The sequence below is a fragment of the Natator depressus genome, chromosome 17 (genome assembly GCF_965152275.1).
Source record: "Natator depressus isolate rNatDep1 chromosome 17, rNatDep2.hap1, whole genome shotgun sequence".
Lineage (NCBI taxonomy): Eukaryota > Metazoa > Chordata > Testudines > Cheloniidae > Natator > Natator depressus.
Window position 1 is genome coordinate 16,075,447 of NC_134250.1, and position 23,625 is coordinate 16,099,071.

General features: G+C 39.2%; 1 protein-coding gene across 6 annotated transcripts in view; it reads right to left on the reverse strand.

Moving 5' to 3' along the window:
- The window catches only part of GTF2I (general transcription factor IIi), a 76,241-nt gene that overhangs the window by 19,742 nt on the left and 32,874 nt on the right, over window positions 1–23,625 (reverse strand). For 3 of the 6 annotated variants that reach the window (XR_012642270.1, XM_074974914.1, XM_074974913.1), the window contains exons 10-17: window positions 19,444–19,503; window positions 18,531–18,587; window positions 15,527–15,589; window positions 13,462–13,563; window positions 8,413–8,478; window positions 4,727–4,910; window positions 3,088–3,146; window positions 744–815 (exon numbers count right to left, since the gene is read on the reverse strand). Coding sequence is in view for 2 of the 6 variants with exons in the window: in XM_074974914.1 (XP_074831015.1) it covers window positions 744–815; window positions 3,088–3,146; window positions 4,727–4,910; window positions 8,413–8,478; window positions 13,462–13,563; window positions 15,527–15,589; window positions 18,531–18,587; window positions 19,444–19,503 (663 nt within the window). In the remaining 4 variants the exon portion in view is untranslated. The remainder of the gene's footprint in view (window positions 1–743; window positions 816–3,087; window positions 3,147–4,726; window positions 4,911–8,412; window positions 8,479–13,461; window positions 13,564–15,526; window positions 15,590–18,530; window positions 18,588–19,443; window positions 19,504–23,625) is intronic. The other 3 variants (XR_012642271.1, XR_012642273.1, XR_012642272.1) reach the window with 3 other exon arrangements.

Here is a 23,625-nt window from a genome sequence, read left to right on the forward strand (position 1 = left end):
TCCAATGATCGATCAGTTCAGCCAAACAGTTTGATTCAGCAAAAACTATATCACAAAGTCTCTGGGCCATCACAAACAGTAACATTAGGTACTAGCATAGCAAAGAATATTCAAACCCACTGGACTCCAAGTTGAAGACACAGAGTTTAGTGGACTAATTATCATAGTGTCCCATCTGATGTTCAGTATGTAGACCACCAACAGTGCCAGATTGAAGATTAATGCCAATGGGTTTGCACAGGAGAAAAAGTCAAAGCAGGATTGGGCTCAAAGTGATTTGAACTTATTTTCAGACAGTATCACACTTTCAGTGGTTTCATTCTTGACCATATATGTTCCTAAGTAGGCTGGGGAAACAGCATTCAAATTCAAGCCCGGAAATGCTCAGCTATTAATCCTAACAGTGCCACTGACATTATACTGTACATTGAAAAATAAGGTATTTGCTTTACCACAACTAGAGAGAAAAATCCAAATGCAAAAGGAATCAGAACCATAAAAGGCAACTTTACAGATGAACTTTACTGAACATTTACCCTTTTGACTAAACATTACAGCAATAAAAGATTTATTTTTGCTTAACAGTCAGGATTTCAAGCATTTGGAAAATTTTCACTCAAGAGTTTCATCCACTTATGCCTCAGAAGGATCCAACAAAGCTTTCTTAAGGATAGCTAATATGAAATCAACCTACTATGGATTAAAAGCCACAAAGGAAGTTGGAATATTAGCAGTGTACTTACCAAATTTTTTACAGAAAAGTTGATCTACCATCTTTCTTAATTTGGTGATTCGGGCATACCACTCTTCTTTCACTACAATTAACAGTAACAGAACAAAGATAACATTCCTTAATTATTTTGATTAACCGCAAGATTGTAAAGACAAGTCTCACAGTTGCTATTCACTAACACTATACAACATGGCATGGGTTATTAGTTTCCCCAAACATAAGGCTATCAAGAGATCTGAGTACACCTTATTTGTCTTCATATTACTTCTATTAAACCCTTCAGTAAAACAGTAAAAGGGGGCTGGATTTAAAATCACAAAAGCAAGGATGCAGTTATGTTTTTGCACTCTATCCTTAGCGTATCCTGTGCCTACAGCCACTTGAATTTGGTCCTCAAAGCCGGTGGGTGAACAGGTTCACAACAGTAGGTGATCTTTCTTTGCAGATGACATACAATACCTTCATGCAATTGGTTAAGGATGGAATGACATCCTTAAATCTTATTTTCTGTTCAAATATTACAAAAATAAGGGTTTATTTTTCTTTAAATACTAATATACAGCTGCATAAAGAACACTACACAAGCTTCACCAATGCAGATTCTTACTCCTAGCCTCTCACGCCTCTGGACTCAGGAACTCTAATATTCCCAATTCCTTCTCTCAGATCAAGGTTGACAATGTGCATTTTTGGGGTGTAGGAGGCTTATATGAGCTACCATCGCTTCAAACTACATTACAATTTATATAGACTCTTAACATCTAGCTTTAGACAATTAGCAAAACCTGACCCTGAAGTGGAGACAGGTGGTAGGATACCAACTTAATCAAAACACATGTTGAGGAAAGTAATTTTCCAATTATCATTCACACAATGTTATATGCTTTTTTTAAATTATTATTATTATTATTATTATTATTATTAAAGAAAAATAAGAGTAATTTTTTGTCTTCCAGGTTTGGGGGAAAAGAAACTGATCAATATAGATTATAATGTTGATAAATGCTTGCATTCTTATCTTTGAGTGGAAATTTCTAGTATCTTTGAATGGGCTTCGAGGGGAGGCAAAAAACGCAGGAGTTTTTACCTGTTGAGAATATTTACCATTGGAGAAATAATCAAGTGGTAATAGGAATTACCTTTTGCATTACAACAAAAGAATTGTCACATTCTCTAAGTCAGTCTTGCCTTATGCCAGTAGCCATGAAGATAACCAACATCACCATTAATATATTTTTGGCACATATCAGCCTAATCTCACACTTCAGTTTAAATACATCACCAACTTAATCAAACATACTCTGATAAACATACCTCTCTAGCCACTAAAATGGGCTAGCCACTAAAATCAACTGTGTAGATAGCAAGCCTGTCAAACTAATAATCAAATGATAGCCTCTTTACGTGGCCTATTTCATCTGATCGGTTAGCTCAGTAAGACTCTGAAAAGCACAATGTTCCTTGAAGTGAAAAATGTGGTACAGCCAGTTTAGCCATTCACATCTCATTTTACCTTCACCACCTGTGTGCAAAAGGTTCGGTTTAAATTCAGGTTCATACATGCGCTGTTCGGTTTAAATTCAGGTTCATACATGCACTGTTCTGGGCCTCATGTTACAGTTTCTAAACACAATAATATCATCTGGCTCTTATGTAGTACTTTTCATCCGTAGATCTCGAAGCACACCACAAACGTGGTCAGGAACCAAATCTGTACGTGCTCATTGTGAATACACTTACAATTACCGATAGGGCATAAATGGATACACAGCATTTTTTGCCCATTCCCATTTTGAAAATGTGGGTGAGGTATGTTACCAAGGGGTTTGGTTTTTAAGCCCATCTACGCCTTCAATATCAAAATCATCATTTGATAGATCAGACCATCCCACTAGTGAGTTTTTCAAACTCTGAATTTGAAAAGTATTAAGTTTTAATTTTTCTGGCTTGACAACAGTATTTCCAGACCAGCTGTTGTTTAGACTTACAACGTAAGCAAACACTGTTTCATACAGGCCAGGGTCTCTGCATCTTAGTTGTCAGATTTATTCTCTTTCTTAGTCAGTTTCAATGTGGACTGAGATGTGAGGTTGAGAGGGGAATAAATATTGGGAGTACTGCTCACTAATCACAACATATTTCCAGGAAAGTAGGCTTTTCATTTACTTGCTGAAAAAGCCTATATTTTTGAAAAACTTTTTTCCCAAAACCAAACGCTATCTTTGCCGTGCATTTTACTAAAAAAACAGGTTGTGACAGGAAGGACACAAAGTGAATACAACTCATGCCTCTTTATATATAGAAGACATTCCATCATATTGCTGTTATGCAACCCAAAAGTTTAGAAGTCCTACCTCCTGCAGCTGGTTTGTCCAGCGGTGCATCTTCTCGTGTTGAATTCAAAAGTTCATGTCTGAAAATTTTTAACAAATATACATTCTTCAGCATTAACATACCGTCAGATGTGTTTTTACCAAATTTATAGCATTTATAGGAAGTTATAGCATACAGCTCTGTAGCAAATTCTACTGTTAGTTACCACTGTGGGACCAGAACAGAATTCAGGATCCCCAGCATACTGGTTATAGTCAATACCAAACCCTGAAGGCTCTTACTTGCCGAAAGAATCTTACTTACAGCTTGCCAAAAGAATTTTTGACAAATGCTTTTTTGCTGAGATATGCAGTTTTGTTGAAGCCAAAACATTTCACAGACACATACAAACTTTGATGGGAAAGTTTCTGGTGTCCAGGGTGGACTCTCCAATCCCCATCACAGAAAGGGGCATAAAGAGAGAAATAAAAAAACTGACCTTTTTGATGTGAAAAAGATGTTTCAATCTTATTAATTATTATTTGTATTACTGTAGCACCTAGGTGCCCTAACCTTGGATCAGGACTGCAGAGTGCTAGGGACTGTCTGAACACAGAACTAAAAGTCTCTGCTCCAACGGGCTTACAATCTAAGTCCATACAATTTCATTTAGCAAAAATGTGCAAGGAAGTTCCTTCTTAAATTTTTTGTTTTTCTTCCCATGTGGAATGAAAAAAGATTTTCAAGCCTCCAAAGTTGCAGTTATAAAGAATGCTTGTTCTCCGGACAGCTCTAGTTACTACACACAACAAAAGTAATGGAAAGGTAACAGAACTGCTGTACTTTATTAATGGTCTTTGGCTTGTGACCAGTTTAGGAAGGGTGTTCAGATATTTTTTTCCCCCCCAAGTGAGACAAAGGTGGCAGATCTCAAAGATTATAATCAACTGCAGAACAGAGTCTGTGCTCTCATCACAACCTCATCTTACTTTCCTGTGGACAGCCACGAAAGGCTCTGCACAGATACCAGAGAAACAGTTTCCCAGATTTCCAGGGTATATAACACCAATGCTGAAGGGAAGGCAACATATGAAAACAAAACATTTTCGTCCTCAGCTAATTATGGGCTTGATCCAAAGCTCATGACAGTCAATGGAGAGATTTCCATTAACAGCATTAAACAGGTCAAAATGGCAGTTGTCTTGTATCTGAGCTTCATTTATATTACTTGCGCTATCACATCCGTCTGAAGTGAACCACCAAGCTATTAATGGTGAATGTCACACACCAGTCATTGGACAACTCCAAACAATATTCTGTAGGAAGAACAGAAGAACAGATCCATAAAAACTTGAAATTCACACCTAGATCCTCAGCTGGTGTAAACTGGCCTAGCCCCCAAGTCTATGGAGTTATGACAAATTACACCAGCCGAGGATCTGGCCCATGATATTAGAGAAAATTCTTCACCAATTGGGATCTTGTACAATCAGCATTGTGGTGTCAAATCTGTGCTTGAATAATGCTTTAGTGGTTTGACCGAAAAGATTCCTTCTTGCTAGCACTACAAAAGCATCTGTTGGTAGAAATTAATTTGGAAATTCTCAGAAATAGTGAAGAATTTTGGTTAGAGCACAGTATGAAGAAAGGAAGAGTGAAAATAAATGCAAAGCTCCTTACTTCTTAATCACAAACCGTATCCGCTCCTTGGCCAGCAGTATCCTCTCAAGGCGTGGAATCCCATAGGTAGATGGCCTCCTGAAGGGAATTCCTTCTGGAAGGCCTTCCACATACAAGTCTTCTACATGCGACTGGAAAAGTGGGTACGGGATAGACACTGGACCTTTTGCTTTTATAGCTTGAGCTTTAAGATAAAAGGAAAATAAAAACATTAGCATAGCTCATCTCCTTACCTAACCTATTTGCTTGGCACTAATCTGAACAATATAAACACAAGCAGATAAGCAGGTAATAAATGCTTATTATAATAAGCCACCTAAACATTCTATTTATGCTTTATTTACAGTGGGAACTTTTCCCATTCTCTCTCTCGCCCCAGCAAGCTCATCTTTCCCCACTTCTCAGCAAAAATGTAGTAGCAGAGACTGCACCTGTTACTGCAAGGTTTCATCTTACTTTGGTTTCATTTTCTGGTACATTGTAGAGTATCAAATAATCAAAACAACTACAAACCAAGTAAATTTTTCGACGCATTAATTCTCAGTTTGCCAACATGGTAACAAAAATTCAGTAATTCATAATGGGCTTCCAGTCTTTAGAATGACTTAATGAAGTTCTACTTTATTTCAACAGTTAAGTAATTGACTGAGCAAACTCCACATTTCTTACAAGGCCAAGAACAAAAATGTGGCCTTAAAAACAACCAGTCTTCAAAAATAAAAAGCCAACAGGTCATTCATTAGTAGCAGATTCAGAAACTAACCTCAGTATACCTTTACAAGAAGAACATTAATCCCAAGTATTACCAACCAAGCGGTTTGGTGTGTTTTGTAGTTTGAGGTTTAGATATGAAAATTAGAAGCAAGGTTAACTAGGGAGAAAGTGTTTTAATAGACCAAAATCTGCTCTGGGGTAACCAAATATACACCTCACTGACTTCAATGATGTATCTGAGGGCAGAATTTGGCCCTGAAAGTACAGACAGTAATGCAAAGAAACCATCCTTCTAAGATACCACCTGCACTACAAGACAAACCAGGAGGCTTCTCAAGGAAATTTAGAGTTAACAATGACACTGCATACTTAACTGGTTTTGTAGCTATGTATTTCAAGACATGATGCTTCACACAGTCTATACTGAAGCATAGTATCTTAGAACAACAGTTAAGTTCATGAAAGCAGAGCACCATGTACCAGCTGCAACTCTTTCCCTAATTCCTTATATTGCCTAGATATTGCACAAGACTCAGTAGTGAGATTGCATGTTGTAGGCCTGATCCTGTTCCCTTTACAGGTAATAGGAGTTTTGTCAGAGATTCCAGTAGAATCAGGATGAGGTCCAATAAGTGATCCACTAACTAGAAGTGCGGCAATCTGAGTTAAGGCCAAATCGGAGGAATCTCAGCTGCGTTAATGACTTCTGAAAGTATATGGCGGTCAAGGCACTTTCTCAAGTGACATAATTCAATGTGGAGGCAGCCAGTCAGACATAGGCTATGTTCAAAATAATCAAGTTAGCTGTACACCAAATGCTTAATCACATTTTATATATGGGGAAGAGCCAATTGAGTATTTAAGGGCATTTAAATACACATTGTTTGAAGTCCTATTTTGAAAGACATATATTATTATTATTTCAGGCAGCCCAATGTGCAAGTTACACAAAAGAGGAAACTTTGAAAATATTGTTTATTAGTCCTATATTCTGCATAAGGTTATAAAAATGATAGTCTAGTTTGAACACAATTATTGCTAATATGGTTTCAACCCTAGTATATATAGGCCCAAACTGGAACGGGACATTATACATATGAAGTGACAAAGATCCATCTGGAGAAATTTTTAGGAAATGGCATATTCAGAGATGATCTCCACAGAATGAGTCACATGGCAATCCATGAAAACTTGCCACATATTATATTAATCCTTCATTAGGGAAGTTTTATTACAATACTACAGCTCTGCCAAGTAAATCAGTGGGTGAGTGGTGAGAAGCATCACAAACCCAAGGGAACAGCTTCAGAAGGAAAGAAATGTTTGTAAACTACAAATGGCATAGGGAAAGAGAGATAAAGGTGCAACACCAAAATTCTGAAGGGTCAGATCACAACAAAGCATCAACCAAAACCAGCTTTAAAATAATAAGGAGAATGCTATTTCAATAAATAACTAACAACAGGTAAGTTTTTACAAGTCGAAATCTTTATTTTTCTTAAATCAATAAAATGTTTAGCAGATTCTCTCATCTCCAGACAGAGCAAAGACATAATCAGCAGTACAGTCTGCAGTGAAGCTTCTTGATTTGGATCCTTACAAGGTTTGGTATTCAAATTCTACCGTAACTAGATTTTCATTTTTCAAATTAATCTGTATTCACCAGCTAAGGAATTGCGTTTACACTATAATACATTTGTACATTTACTTTACATCCAAATACAAAAAGATAATACCCAAAGTGTCAGTAGTAAATAATAATGACTGACATTTGTAAAGCACCTTTCATCTAGAAATCCTGAGTAATATTACAAAGAATAGGCACAGTTCTGGACATCCACAACTCATTGAACTGTAGGAGATGTGCATACATACAGGAGGACAGAATTTGATTCTGAATATGGGATCACTTTACCCTTCACTGATATGCAATGCAGCCACTTCTAGGACATAAGGTGGCAGATTTTGAAGGATGCACCATAAACTCAAGTATCAATTCAGACACATGGCTGCATGACTGTCCTTCACTAACTGAAGCTATCGGAGACTTTCAGGGAGGCTAAATGCAACCACTGAATTCAGAGTTAGGTGGTGCCACTGGGACTACAACTCCCCTACACAGCACAACCAGGTATTATAAACCAGATTCTCAGCTGATTTATGTCTGTATAGCACCACTAAAATCAGGCCAGTTTAGTTAGCCATTATACTTGAGTTCAATGGTGCTATGCAGATTTATGCCAGCCGAGAATCTGGCCCTGGATATTTAATGACAAAGTGGTCACGACTCCAGTTTTGAATGACATCCAAAAAGATACTCCCATTTTTAACAGTAGATGGGTACCAGAAAAAAATATCAATTTCAAAGACCGTAATAGCCTTTTCCCCTCTCTCAACAAATGCAGTTGGTCGTCTCTCTTGTACAGACACAGAAATGACTCTGACTGCAACACATGACAATCAGCCTCACAGTCAGACACATGCGCTCCCTTCGCCTTTTAGGGATCACATGATTGTTGCTTCATTTTAAAAACCATCTGTCATCCACAACAGCAAAGCAGCAAATAATTACCTTAGGAAGGGCCTCCCAAGTAACAGATCTAAATATTACTTTATGTAAGGACTTGATTTGTTGCTAGTAAGATTAATAAAAGTAAGAGTCAAGGTCACAACTTTCAAATGGGGATGCCTAAGATTAGAGTTTATTGGAGATCAGGATGCTCTGCATGATTGAAGAATAAAGTTACTTAATTAGGTGCCTAACCTTAGGCACCCAATTTTGAAAATCCTGGCCCAAGTGTTCATTAAGAGCTATTTTCTCCAGCTTTAAGTCTTGTATGATATTAAACCCTTCAGTGCTGTCAGTCCTGGCATGTTCCAGAGCCAAAAACAGGATGCATGCCAAAAAGTTGAGACTTCCGCTGTCAAAGGGCTAGAGGCAATTGTTTGGAAAGGAGTTTGTTAACACATACCATATTTTCTTTCAAATAATTCTTCAACCTGCTTTCTCAAGTCTGTAATTCGGGCATTCCATTTCTCTGTAAGGAAAAAAGGAGGACATGTTAGACTACAAATGAGAGCAAGCCTTTACAAAGAGTGTTTTGCTACTGAATTCTGGAATAAACAGTATGCCTTTAGAGCTCACACGCACACAGATTCATGTGGGGGTGTGATACACACACTATATCTCAATATATATAGGGGATCTGGTACATACTCTACATCTCAATATACATGTATATCAAAGAAATAGGATAGAATAAAATGTTTAAGATTACCTCCAAAACTTGTGCAGATGTTAAACCAAGTTTAAAAAAATTAAAGGACAAAAATGGGCTAAAATTAGTCCAAAAATGGTTTTTCTTCGACGTTTCAGTCAGCAGCTCACACCACCATCAGGGGTAAAGTCAATTTTCAGCAGCTATTGACAGTTATTTAAATCCAGAGCATGAGAAGCTTAATTAGGAAAGCTTGATAAAGCTTACACCGAGTACATGAAGCTGTTTTGGCGCAAATCTGTAAAACTACATGGGTCAGGAGGCATCATGCCATCCTCTTCATTAATCCAGTATTTGCCAAAGTCCTGATGTTGGCTGGATTTGCAAGTCATCCATACAATTCCTATTTCTGAAAGAAGATGCAGACTGCAAGACATAGACATTATCCAAATCCAGTTGTGTGTTGTACGGATAAACTGGATTTAACAGCAGTATTTTTAAACAGTTTAAGTTCTGTGATAGAAATTGCATCTTGTTTTCATATCATTTCAATACCTTTAGGACTGGCTTTTTGAAGATGGTACCAGCTGCTGGCTGGCTTTTAGAGACTAAATAAGCAAGCATTTTTGTTGCCTATTTGCAGAGTAGACTTTTCTGAGCTCTCCAGTTACAAGCCCAAAGTCAGACTGATATGTTTAGCCGTTACACCTCCTTTTGCTGAAAATCATTCTCTCATGTAAGATGAGATACAGGGTTCAGCTTCAAGTCTATACCAAAATCGGTTTTAAATATTAAATCTCCTATTGGCAAATGAATACAGCTTCAGAGTCCATTTTTAAAGGTTATAATTTATTTTTATATGCAATTTCTTGGATGTTAAAGATAAGCGTGCAATACACAGTGTAGGTAAGAATAAGGCCTTGTCCACATGGCAAATTTTTTTGGAATAACTGATTTTTTCAGGATAAATGCCCTTGCGGCCACACAAAAACTTTTTTTCAAATTATCTGGTATCTCATCCCGCACTAATCAATCTGCTTTGGATTTAGCAATTCACAGGGGAATCTCTGCTGGGGGCTCCCCACTCTAAGCACTAGACCTGGTGGGACCCACATGGACTGTTTTGGGAGGGTGGCCTTGGAAATACCCAAGAGACCATCAAAGGCACCGAAGCAACCCTGGACTTCATCCAGGAGATTCTCCCAGACAGCCAAGATCTCTCTGGCATGCCAAACCCTGAGCCAGAGACCCAGGAACAAGAGAAACCCAGGCAGAAAGCCAGCCTGAAACTGCTGTGTAGGGAAGAACTACTAGTAAGTATTAGGTACTGTAACACAATACAACTATATAAGGAGATTTCTTAAACAACTGTGTGCCAGGTGCTGGCTGGCTGCTGCCATTTTGCGTGGCGTGTCTGCCTCTCCCCAACCTTCCTTTAGTGTGCTCAAAATGGCATCTTCCCTTTAAGCCCTAAAGGGTTTATTTCCCTGAAGTATCAAATTCCACAACCACTGGCCAAACGTACAACTCACTGTCCCATCCCCCTTCCTGTGTGATTCTCCCTCTGTTGCCGACCACCCTCCAAGATGGTGGTATTGCAGGGGTTAAAAGAAAAACCAGACACATTTCAAAGCACATGTTTATTGCAACGGCAGATACAGTAGGAGAAAAAGCCACAGAAAAAGTATTTTGCCTCACAGTTTAATCAGTGCCCCAAAGCTTTCAGCTATCTTTACATTTTATCATGTAAATTGCCAAAATTAGGCTAGAGACATTTCAAAACGAATAGGGATTATAAAGCATTCATGGTTAATTTTAATCAGACCTTCAGTATTAACCACCCCTTGGTTTCAAACCAATTACTGCAGAAGTCTACTTATTTTGTAGTGCTCCTGATCTGCATGAGTTATAAAAACAGAATTTAAAGCAAAGATAGCCCTCTGTTTGGCATGCATGTTGCAAACCAATGCAGCCTTTTTGGGGCTGCCAAGATAGACGGCATTTCCCTTCCTCTCCTGGACCAGTGTAGGGTGTGGGGGCACCATCCTAGGAAACAATAGCGCTGCGTAGCTCCCTGGTTTGCCCACTGACTTTGAACAGTCATCCTCTACCTATTGGGAACACACATAAGGGTAACACGCTCCAGTGTAAGGTTGCCTATAGACACACACATGTAATTACTAACCTGCCCCCCACTCATTCTCCATTATCCACCAATCTCGCAGCCAGCACTGATACAGAGGTCCTATAGGAAGGGGAAGTAAAGTGGAAAATGTCCACGCACACCCCAGACTGGGAAGAGCAGACGGCAATGGCATTCCAAAAAATGAGAAAATATCAACTTACTGTTGTCATGGAGACCACTATCTACTTGCACTTTTTCTCTGTCCTCCCTACCACATGAAATGCCACCGCCCTGAGCATCTGAAAAGTCTCTGTGTGAAGCAAAAGATGACGTGGAAGAATACATTCAGACCTTGCCAAATACATCTCTGCTAAGATGCATTTATCACGAGAAAATCAGTTGAGAAATCTCCTTCCCTCCCCCCGCCATAAAAACATCACTTCCTAATAAAATGTTCTCTCTCTCACGCACACCCACCTACCATTCATTTGGTCATAGTATATTCATTTTCTACCCATTGCACTCTGGTTTCAAAGTAGGAGCACGTTTCCCTTGACACTGTTTCCCCAACAAGTTGTGGCACCTTAGAAGCACCGTCTCTGGCTACTCACAACATTGAGAAAAATCTCTCCACCTCCACCACCCAGCCATCAATGAGGGTTTCTCCCTTGCTCTCACAGATGCTGGGCAAAACACAGCAAGCACCTATCTCACAGAGCAGATATGGCTCACAAGCATCCAGTCTTGTTAGGATATAAGATAATTCCACTTTCCCTTCCATCTTTCAAAAGCACATTCCACTGTCATACTGTGGCTACTCAGGGTATAGTTAAACAGCATCCTTCTCCTGTCCATGTGTCCAGTAAAAGGCTTCGGAAGCCCAGGAAGCAGAGGATAAACTGGGTTTCCCAGAATGACAGGGGGAATCGCAACACCATTAATGTCCATAGTGGTCCTGGCAGCAAAAGTTCCTTTTTTCATTGGAGGAGTGAACAGGGCTGAGTTTCTACAGTTCCTGGCAATTTTGACCTTGCAAGACTACCCTGTATTAATATCGGTGAACCTTCCATAGTGATCAGCCAGGCTTTGCAGCACACCACGGACAAATACCCTTTTCTGATGAAGTCTGAGGGGCAAAGAATTGATACATGAGTCCCAATACAATGCGGGAACACCATTTGCACAAATCCATCAATAACCTCCCGTGCACTGCCAAGCTTTATGACAAGGCCCAAGAGCACCTTGTCAATAGCAGTGCACGCTTCCACGAGAACAATCCAGACAGTTGATCTGCCAACACCAAAGTAGTTAGCTACTGACTGGTAGAAATTAGAGACGGTGAACTTCCAAAGGGCTTTGGCTGTACACTTCTCAGTATGAAGGGGAACCCCCCCTGTTGGTGTTCCACCACTGCAACTCCAGGGGGAGGCTTTGCACAGATGTCTAGAAAAGTAGCTTTTGTCATTCCAAGGTTCTGCTGCCAGTGCTGGTCATGCCAGTTCTGCATCATTATCACGTCCTGCCCATAAGCGCTAGTTTGCTGAGTGCAAAAGTGGCGTTCCATTGAGTGGAGCTGCTCCAGGAAAGTGTCCTGCAGAAGTAACAGCTTTATTTCAAACTCCTCCTCTACCCACGTGGCTGTGGCTGTCTCGCCACCCATCCAAAGCCATGAACACGAACAGAGGGGTGCAGCAGCTCCTTCACATTCATGACAGGATCATGGTGCTTGGCATGTTTTCTCCACGTTGTCTGATAGCAGTTTGAAAATGGTACTTGCCTCACAAAACACAGATGAGCCATGGAAATTGTTTAGTCTGAGCCCAAACTCTAGTATGTTCTGGTAGGCATCCCACAATGTGCTATGAGAAAAATCCCAGAGTGCATACAGCCTAATGGCAGAACACTAGACTGAACACTAGAACTCACTGTGGTATCTGCCCAGAATACTGTGTGGCTAATTCAAAAAAATCACAGTGCTCTGTGGACACAACGATCCAAAATGGAAGTAGCTTAAGCCAGAATAAACAAAGCATGTGGATGCACTCTTTCACTACAGTTACTCTGTATGTGTTATAACAGAAAAAACAATGTTAAAAAAAAACCAAAAAAACACTTTCCCATGGAGACAAGGCCTAAGCCAGGCTACTCACCATGAAGGAGTCTCCCTTCTTTTCCCAAGCATGGCTCCCCTTGGCACACCTTTGTTGTGTAACTTGAAGTGTGGAGAGAAAACTAACTAGGATTGGCTCCTGGCCTAGGACTCCAATTATCCATTAAGCTAAAGTGAAAGTGACCGGCCTCACTCTTCTCAGATTTTCTCTCAAGAGGTCAGACGAGAAAATGGCTAAACTGATTTCTACTTCGTTTTATCCTATTTCTAATGTTTATATTGTTACGGTTTCCTCCTCTCTACCACAATGGCTTCCAAATGGTTTATAAAAGCTACAACTTTGGTTAGTCCAAATTCTGGTTAGAGGATCACTTTACAGGTGAACAAAAACAGGTGGTTTACAACTGCTTGCACTGTAGCAATATATCTACAAAGAAATATAGGGTGTTAACTGAATGCCTCTATTTATCTCTTCAAAAGTCCCACAACCTGATGTTATCTAGAGTCATCAAGAAGGAAAGTTTTTTAGGAAGCAAATGATAAAGAGAAACTTGAATTTGAATCTTACCAAAATTGAATTCTCTCACTTTTCTTCTCCCAGCATTGGCAGCCTCATTTGCTGACTCAGTGTTCTTCGGTCTCTTGTTGGGTGGTAAGTAGTCCTCATCATCTTAAAAATAAACATGAGACACATCACTGATGGTTTTATCCAGACACGTACTTTACAGCGTTGACACAGTTTTGGAGTCTCAGAATTCTAATGGAAGTATCAATCAGTTCCTTATTAAGGGCCCAAATCTGCAACCTTAGTCATGTGAGTAATCCTAGATTTAAAGAGGTATCTGCCTGTGTTAAAACTACTTAGGAGAGTAAGAGTGCCAGGATGTAGCAAAGTTTAGTTTAAGCAACATTTATTTCACATTTTGCTGGGGAAGATGTTAAACACAACAAGAACTAAGTGGCGTTGTGAACATATGCTTAGTCACATCAAAGTCATCAGCAAAAATAAATATTTACTAAATGTTTATCTGATTAACTAGAAAATCTATCCACTAAAGCTATGCCTACCCTGCATAGGCTATACTGGCATAGCCCCATAATGTAGCTGCAGCTTACACTGCCCAAAGAAGCTTTTTCTGTCAGTGTAGGAACACCATCTCCCCAAATGACGTTAGCTATGTTAATGGAAAGACTTTTCTGTCGACATAGCTGCATCTACACTAGGAGTTTGTCAGCAGTTATGTTAGTCAGGGATGTGTTTTTTCACACCCTGGCCAATGCAGCCATGCCAATATAACTTTTCAGTGTAGATCAGGCCTAAGTCTTGAAATGCACTATCTAAATGTAGGGCCTACACAGGACTAAAGCATGAAAGTAAGCTCTACAGCCTCTTATGGTACATTTGTCCCTGCAGAGCTGAAGAGCTCCACAGAAATAGAGCTTCAAACCAGTACAACCCTGTGAGACATGAATAAGTTTCATTTAACAAGAGCTCAAAATATCAGGGGTTGTTCTGAAGTTTTTAATTCCAGTAGTTTCATGGGTATAGTTGCAGCAAGCAGGAAATAAGACCCTTTGACTCCCTCATTTCTGTGCTATAAGGCTCTCTTCTCCAGAGCCTAGTTATGCTCCTGAGGCCAAATTCACCTAACGGACAGAAAATGCAGTTAAGGAAAGCAATTGATGAAGGCCTCAGGTCTTTCTGCTCTGATGAAAGAGGTTTAGCACACCAATAAACAAATCCAAAACTATGCCAGAACTTTGACTTTTTTTCTTCATGTTGTTATAAAAAAAATCCTTTCACCTTTGTAATATTTACAATCCTAGATAAGAGAACTCTATAATTAGAAAAAGAAAACTGAAGCCTGTCTCATGCTTGAGACAGCATTTTCCCCAGGATATCTTGAGTGTATTCCATTTGGAAAGCACAGTGTATATTTTAATTTGTAGCCACTCGTTGTCTCTCTTTGGCTCTATGATAGGAGCCAACTTTTCAGTGTGTTTTTACTTGTATGGCAGAGGACTTCCAACCAGTCTTCTAGTACAAAAAAACCCCCAACATTTAATTGTTTTAGTGACATTACAGTACTTTCACGGCAGCTACATCACTGTACACACTTATTACAAATCAGAGGCCAAAACAGCTGTTATCTTGCCAATAGATTTTTAATCAGCATCAGACAATTAGTTTAAAGCTTCAGTTACAGTACTTGTACATGCAACTCACGAGTCCTTTCCACAAGCTTGTCTCAACTAGGAATTTGTACGTGTCTAAAATGTGTTAATAAAATGCCTTTTCTTTTTTTAAGAATGAATATGTTCTTCAGAGTCTTATATTTTACCTTACAATTAGAGTAATGAATATTTTGTACTATTAATGCTAGAAAAAAACAACAAGATTTAATCACTATGTTTTTGGTATGTTGTGTTTTTACTCAACTTCTTGGAGTAAGTGTGCTTAAGTGGTAGTTCGCATTTCAGACTCTGGTCAATGCTGACTGGTGATCAAATTTATTCTACTCTAGGTAGTGGGTGAAAGAAAACATCATGCATACTCAGCCAGACAGTTGTGAAAGGCTTTTGTTACCAAGAGAACCCAAAAAGATTGGAAAGCAGGAGTTGGAAAAACTAACCTTCAATGGTGACCTCAACTTCAGGGTCCTCACTTGTCTCAGAAGGGGCATGCTGAGAAGAATCTGAGAACAAAAACAGATCACAAAAGAACTTCAGAATGGCATATGCACTATAAAGTACTTTTACCCAAGCGTTCAGCAATTTAGCATTCACACTGCCACTTGTCACAGAAGCCTAATGGCATATTAATATGTTTGTTGCACACTGTGAATTAAAAAAAACCCAAGAACAGAGACACTTTACCACAAGCCTTTAAGCATTTCTAGACAAAGGTAAGGAGGTAAGGATTATATTTGCTAAATTTCATATGCAGCAGTGTAGGAAACTTCTTATTAATGATGCAGGAAATTTCTTATTCTTGGCTTAATAGGATTCATATAATCATAAATAATTCCTCATTGTCATGAAGGATTACTTAAAAATGTAAACAAAGGCTTTGTGCCCTAATAGATTATATATTTTCTGCCGCCATTCATGGCAGACTTCCTCTGGTTGTGCTAAAATAATTTTCATTACAGATTACAATGTTAACAGTGCAAAATGATGGAGATGGGGGTCAAACTGACTTCAGTGGGGCAACATGCATCAGTATAGTGAACAGGATTTGCCTTAACAGTATAGAGTGGGGAAAAACATATACACTGGATAAAATTTTTTTTAAAAAGGAAGCTGATTCTTGTTTGAAACTTAAGATTTATGCAAATTCTCTAGTTAAAAGGCACTGTGTTTGTATACCTGGATGAACACTGTCTTTGAGATCTCTAAGCTAGAAGCATAGTAAATTGTTTTGTTCGGTGGTCAGTAGGGAGCACTCTCCCTTCATCATTGCTTTTCACTTTATATCATAGTCATCAGCAACAGCTACTGTAACACATTAAATAGAGCACATTTCACCTATGTCAAATCTATCACCTGGTTCAGAAAAAACTGTATTACACTCGTTCCGTTTAATTCACGAGTAACACAGGTAACTGGTAAACTCAAAGCACAAAGAGGATTATGATGTCCTGGTCCTTTAGCCACAGAAGATCAGACAAGCAGTCCATCTAGTCCAGTATCCAGTGTCTGACATCCTTTTGAGGAACATGCACGAAGTCACATAGTGGACAGTTACGAAATAGTATGCCCAGAAGAGTACCGTAATTTCCTCTTAAACCATATCAGTGGTTGGCTTATTCCCTGAAGCAAGTCTTATCTAACTTGTAGATATTACCAGTATAAAAGAGAACTCTTTTTGACCTCTAAGCACCTCTTGACCTCAATGATACCTGGAACTTATTGCCACAAAGTTGTTACATTGTGTGTGTATATAATTTTTTTTTTTTGAAATCATCTTTTCTATTTTAAATAGGTTACCATTCAGTTTCACTCACTGCCTCCCTCTACTTGTTTTCAAGGGTAAATTTACCTCTCATATACCAGGCATTTTTTGATATAGCATCAATTTTTTTTGTCTCCTCAATATACTAATTAGTCCCAACGTTTTCAATCTCTCTTCATACAAACATCTCTCTAGCTCTGTAATGATTTTCGGCACCCCCCTAGATGTTTTCAGTATTTGCTGTATCATCTTTTCCAAAACAGTAGGACAACTCAATACAATATTCTAGATGAAGGCATACTATCTTTTATATAACACTAGAATATTTTCACTACTATTTTGTCTACCATTCTTTATATGTCCTAACATGTTTATTTTACCCACGCTGCACATTTGAAGCAGGATAATGATGCGGCAAGTTCTTTCGGAGTGGTTTCAATCAATTTAAAGCTCAGTAATACATAGTTTAAATTATTCCTTCTGATGTGCAATTGCTATTGTGTTGTCCATTCACTAAACCTTGTCTGCCCTTAGTTTCCTTAATAACTTCTCATAAGGAACTTTGTCAAAGGCTTTTCGAAAATCCAATCATCAACTGATTCTTCTCCCTTAGGCACTAATTTGTGGGCACATAAATAATTTTAGTAGATTACAGACGCAGGATTTTCCTTCATATAAACCATCCTAGCTTGTCCATATCATGTGTCAATCTAGCCATTTCTTTTACTCCTTTTAAATCACAAAAAAAATGTCCTAGCAGTAAAGTAAGGCTTAATTGCTTGTAATTTTCTGAATTGCCCCAGCATCTTTTTTTAAACATACTAACTTAACTTGAAGCATGAATAGGTTTTGAGTTCTTAGCAAAAAAGCGTGCAACTTTCAATTCAATAGTTCTCATTTAACAAAAGACAAAACAGATTTAAGAACGACATGGAAATAGAGCTCAGGTTTAAACAAGTAGAGGCCTAAATCAGGCACTCTTAGTGGAGGGTCTGTGGTTGTGGAGTTCAGTACTGCCAAAGATAAGGCTGAGCCTCCGTCTTATTCCTTTCAGGTTGCCCTGTAACACTCATTTCTTTCTTCTAGTTCTCTCTTAACAATTAAGTGTCAAAGTGGTCATGACACTTGCTTGGGGAAGCAATGCACCCAGATTATTTCCTCCCAGGCACATGGTTTTATTAATGCAGATCGGAAGAGCAGAGAACTTTATTCTTTTTTGAGGGACCTAATGCACTTCTAAATTTACGCAATGCCATCTACACACTATGTGATAGGCACCTTTGAAAGTCAAATAATAAGGATTGTAACAGTGAGTACTGTTGCCATCATAACTTGCCCACAAAACCCATGAGTTTATGATTTGGGATGGAATAAAACTGGTTGGAGGATCATATTTCTGAATTCATGTAATAGCTTTTAGATATTATGGTGATGGGCACCTGACAAATGCAATTAATAATTTAAAAGAATGATCACTCCCATCACAATAAGTCATTCACGGTCGGGGGGTGGGGGGAGAAACAACAAAACCAGCCATCCATTCACAAGGAGAATGGTTGAGGAGATAATGTACAGTTTCAATGTACTGAAGTTTCATTGTTTTCAAATATTTATTTAAAAAATGAAATTCTCTTTTCAATGCTGTTAATTCATGTTTATGAAAAAAGTTTCATATCTCTAACCTTCTACCGGTATTTCCACATCTGTTCCTTCACTGCAATCGGAACCCTGGTGGCTTCCTTAGATAAATATAAAGTAAAATATACCATAATAAAAATACAGAGTAACCTGTGCTAACATTAAATATTCAAAATAAGTATTTTAATAAGGCAAGTTCAAAACTATAAATATCTAAAATCCACATGAACTGAAAAAATGCATCTCAATTTCTGAATCTGAAAAATTCATTAAAGCAAAAGCAGTCTGACCTTTATACAGAAGTGTCTTTCTTGAGGTGCAAATTAGCTTTTTCTAATGTTTGTAAATGGGCATAATATACACACACACACCCCCAACTGCTGATTTTGTGGGGTGGGGGAGTTTAGGCAATACAATTTCACCAGATTTTCAAATTCTGCAAAAAACATCTTCCCTAACCAACCACAAACAAACACTTTTCCCATTAAACTGCTTCCCCCCCATGCTTTCTTCTCCACTCCAACGTCCTAACCCATAATACTTTTAAAAAGAATCAAGTTTGAAATGTGGCATGCAAAGAGGGTTATTAAAACGTTTATTAATAGCATAATTTTACACACCAAACTGCAATGGAAACAAGGCTTAAATTTTCAAGAATTGCTAGTAATTTTTGATGCCTCAGAATTTGTCTTAAAAGGGCCCGATGTTAAGAGAGTAGATTAAGAAGGCAGAGCACCTCTGAAAAAGACAGGGTCCCCTTTTATTGTATTTTAAATTCGGCACCCAAAAATTCTAGCACACAAAAACACTTGTCCCTTTTGAAAATTTAGATATGAGATCTTACTGGTCTCATACCAAACACAGAACTCCAGCATCTTGAGAATCAGCACTCAGACATCCAAATACTAACACTGCTGCAAGAAAATGTTGCTGAGCGAAACAGAATTGAAAAAATACCTGTGTACTTCTTTGCAAGAGCAATTTTTTCATCAATTTCTGAAGTTTCTGAAGGGCCTGCTTTGGAGACACAAATGTAAGTCTTTAAAAATCTTTTTCACAGTAAAATTCACTTTTTCAGCCACTGAATTCATGTGTTAAACCAGCTCCTTTTATTAAGTATACCAATGAAGTACATTTGGTTTCCACAGTTGAAAAAACTATCACAACAACATTATGATTGGGAAACAGTCAATTCAATGAGTGTATGAAAGGCTATACTCAGAAGAGAAAAATCTCTTGGAATTATATTAAAACAATTACGATTACTGACTGGTATCTTTTAGGGGTTTGGGATAGTTTCACCTAACGTGACTGGGCAAACTATATTTTCAAAAAGGTTCAAAATTACCACAATGAAGTGAGGGATTGGTGGGTGTGTGATTTTTACACTCTTTATCATCTCTTAGCATCAAGACACTTTCTGATTACACAAGTATGTAGCTCTTGCCTGGAAATAGGCGAGGACTTCACCAATTTACATGGGTATTGAAAAGACACAATACTGCTGCTACCACTTCACATGCATAAGAACCGCTGGCCACAACAGATTTGGCTAGAGGCAGTGAAACTACTCAAGCATTAATAAGAATTCATTTGGAGATTAAGCAATGACCAAGTAAGACAGAAAAAAGGCAGTGTCCAGTCCCAGGTTTCTTAAATCTATGTGACATAATTGCTATCAGTGACTCATTTGTCAATTACTACTATTCTGGTATTACATGTAAACTGATGGGGTCCCAACCCAGCTCCAAATAAGAGCTACATACGCATTACAGAGTAAAAGTCATTCCCCTTCCGGAGTCTGGTTTATTACCAAAATGATAATTTCAGAATAACTCTATATGAACTCAAACTCAATCCTCTTTCTAGGATTCCTTTCCTCAAGACCTGTCTTGTCACAGGCCCTGGATCCCTGTGCCAGAGGGATACTCCCACTTCATTTATATTATATTCATGGTGAAATCTTATGAGCCATTCCTGGCCTAAAGATGCAGCAACAACTGACCTGTAGATCCCTCCTGGATTCCCACACCTGCTAATAAGGTGGGACATTTAGGGCATATCTACACTTACCAGGGATTGACGGTGTGCCAATCGATCCACCAGGAGTCGATTTAGCGGGTCTAGTAAAGACCCGCTAAATCGACCGCAGATCGATCTCCCTTCAACTCCGGAACTCCACCGGAATGAGAAGCATAAGGTAAGTCGATGGGAGAGTTTCTCCCTGTTGACCCAGTGCGGTGTAGACACCGCCAAAGATCGACCTAAGCTACGTAGACTATTTTGGAATTGCATAACTTAGATCAACTAAGCCCCATAGGGTAGACCTGCCCTAAGAGAGAAGAGAAGTCACAAAAGTAACAGGACACAACATGGGTGAAGTAATATCTTTTATTGGATCAACTTCTGTTGGTGAGAGAGAAAAGCTTTCAAGCCACACAAAGCTCTTCTTCAGGTCTGGGAAAGGTATTTTGAGTGTTTCAGTTAAATGCAAGGTGGAACAGATTGTTTAGCATAAGTAGTTAGCACATATTGTAAAAAGAAAAGGAGGACTTGTGGCACCTTAGAGACTAACAAATGTAATTCATCATAAGCTTTCGTGAGCTACAGCTCACTTCATCGGATACATTCAGAGGAAAATACAGTGGGGAGATTTATATACACAGAGAACATGAAACAATGGGTGTTACCGTACACACTGTAAAGAGAGGTTTCAGAGCAGCAGCCATGTTAGTCTGTATTCGCAAAAAGAAAAGGAGTACTTGTGGCACCTTAGAGAAATTTGTTAGTCTCTAAGGTGCCACAAGTACTCCTTTTCTTTTTACTGTAATGAGAGTGATCAGGTAAGGTGAGCTATTACCAGCAGGAGAGAGGAGGAGGAGGAGGAGGAACAACCTTTTGTAGTGATAATCAAGGTGGGCCATTTCTAGCAGTGGACAAGAACGTGTGTGGAACAGCGGGGGGTGGGAGGAATAAACATGGGGAAATAGTTTTACTTTGTGTAATGACACATCCACTCCCAGTCTTTAGTCAAGCCTAAGTTAATTGTATCCAGTTTGCAAATTAATTCCAATTCAGCAGTCTCTCACTGGAGTCTGTTTTTGAAGTTTTTTTGTTGAAGAATTGACACTTTTAGGTCTGTAATCGAGTGGCCAAAGAGACTGAAGTGTTCTCCGACTGGTTTTAGAATGTTATAATTCTTGACGTCTGATTTGTGTCCATTTATTCTTTTACGTAGAGACTGTCCAGTTTGGCCAATGTACATGGCAGAGGGGCATTGCTGGCACATGATGGTATATATCACATTGGTAGATGTGCAGGTGAACGAGCCTCTGATAGTGTGGCTGATGTGATTAGTCCCTATGATGGTGTCCCCTGAATAGATATGTGGACACAGTTGGCAACGGGCTTTGTTGCAAGGACAAGTTCCTGGGTTAGTGGTTCTGTTGTGTGGTGTGTGGTTGCTGGTGAGTATTTGCTTCAGGTTGCAGGGCTGTCTGTAAGCAAGGACTGGCCTGTCTCCCAAGATCTGTGAGAGTGATGGGTCGTCCTTCAGGATAGGTTGTAGATCCTTGATGATGTGTTGGAGGGGTTTTAGTTGGGGGCTGAAGGTGATGGCTAGTGGCGTTCTGTTATTTTCTTTGTTGGGCCTGTCCTGTAGTAGGTGACTTCTGGGTACTCTTCTGGCTCTGTCAACCTGTTTCTTCACTTCAGCAGATGGGTAACTGTAGTTGTAAGAATGCTTGAGAGAGATCTTGTAGGTGTTTGTCTCTGTCTGAGGGGTTGGAGCAAATGCGGTTGTATCGTAGAGCTTGGCTGTAGACAATGGATCATGTGGTGTGGTCTGGGTGAAAGCTGGCAAAGCCTCCAACGCCTTTTCACCCCCCTGAGTGCTGCAAGTTTCAGCACTGTAAGTGGCAGTGTAGACAAGCTCATAGAAGGATCATTTTGTGAAAAGCTTCAATACAGAAATAAACGCCCCTCCAATCCACACTGGAACCCATACAGGGTATTAAACAACTACAATTCATACTCAAGGGGACCCCATCCTGAAATAAATCTTTCCTGAACCCCCTCTTCTGGGCTTTAAACAACTTCTGAACCTCTCCAAGCTTATCAGAAGCAAGCTCCCCACACCCAGGACACACCAACTCCAAGTGGCATCAGACCCTGCCAGAACAACAGATGCAAAACCTGTAGACATAGCTCTACTGATAGAATGATCAAACCCAACCCCCCCTCCCACACACACACCTTTCAAGATCTAGAAGTACTACAATGCCTATCACAAGATGTGGTGTACTTCATCCAGTGCACTAAATGCCCCAGTAGCAACTATGTGGGTGAAACTAGACAATCACTACACTCTCGAATGAACTCACACAGGACAATGATAAAAGACAAAAACACCACAACACTTGTCGGTGAACAGTTTTCACAAAAAGAAAAGGACGACGTGGCACCTTAGAGACTAACAAATTTATTTAAGCATAAGCTGTAGTTCACGAAAGCTTATGCTCAAATAAGTTTGTTAGTCTTTAAGGTGCCACAAGTCCTCCTTTTCTTTCTGTGGATACAGACTAACGCGGCTGCTACTCTGAAACTTTTCACAAAGTGATCACTCTATATCTGACCTCATCAGATCTCATCCTCAAAGGAAACCTGCACAACACTTTCAAAAACAAGCCTGGGACCTTAAATTCATCTCTGCTAGACACTAGAAATCATGGACTGAATAGACACACTGGATTACTGACTTAGTACAACAATCTATAACCCAACTACTCAACCCTATGCCCTCCCCCACTGCTTCCTCCCGCCCCCCCTTCTGCCTTTCTTTCCTCCCTATGATTGAAGGGGTGTTAACAGGCCACTTCATCTAAAATGGTCCCTTGACATGCATATTAACTACTTATGCTAAACCACCGGTTCCACTTGTATTTAGCTGACATTTCCCAGACTTGAAGAGCTCTGTGAAAGCTCGAAAGCTTGACTCTCACCAACAGAAGACAGTCCAATAAAAAAATATCAGAGACACAAGGTGGGTAAGGTAATATCCTGGGATCAACATGGCTAAAACAACACTGTATATAACAGTGGAAGAACTTTTGATGAGTCACTTATGCTTTGAAATGGTCT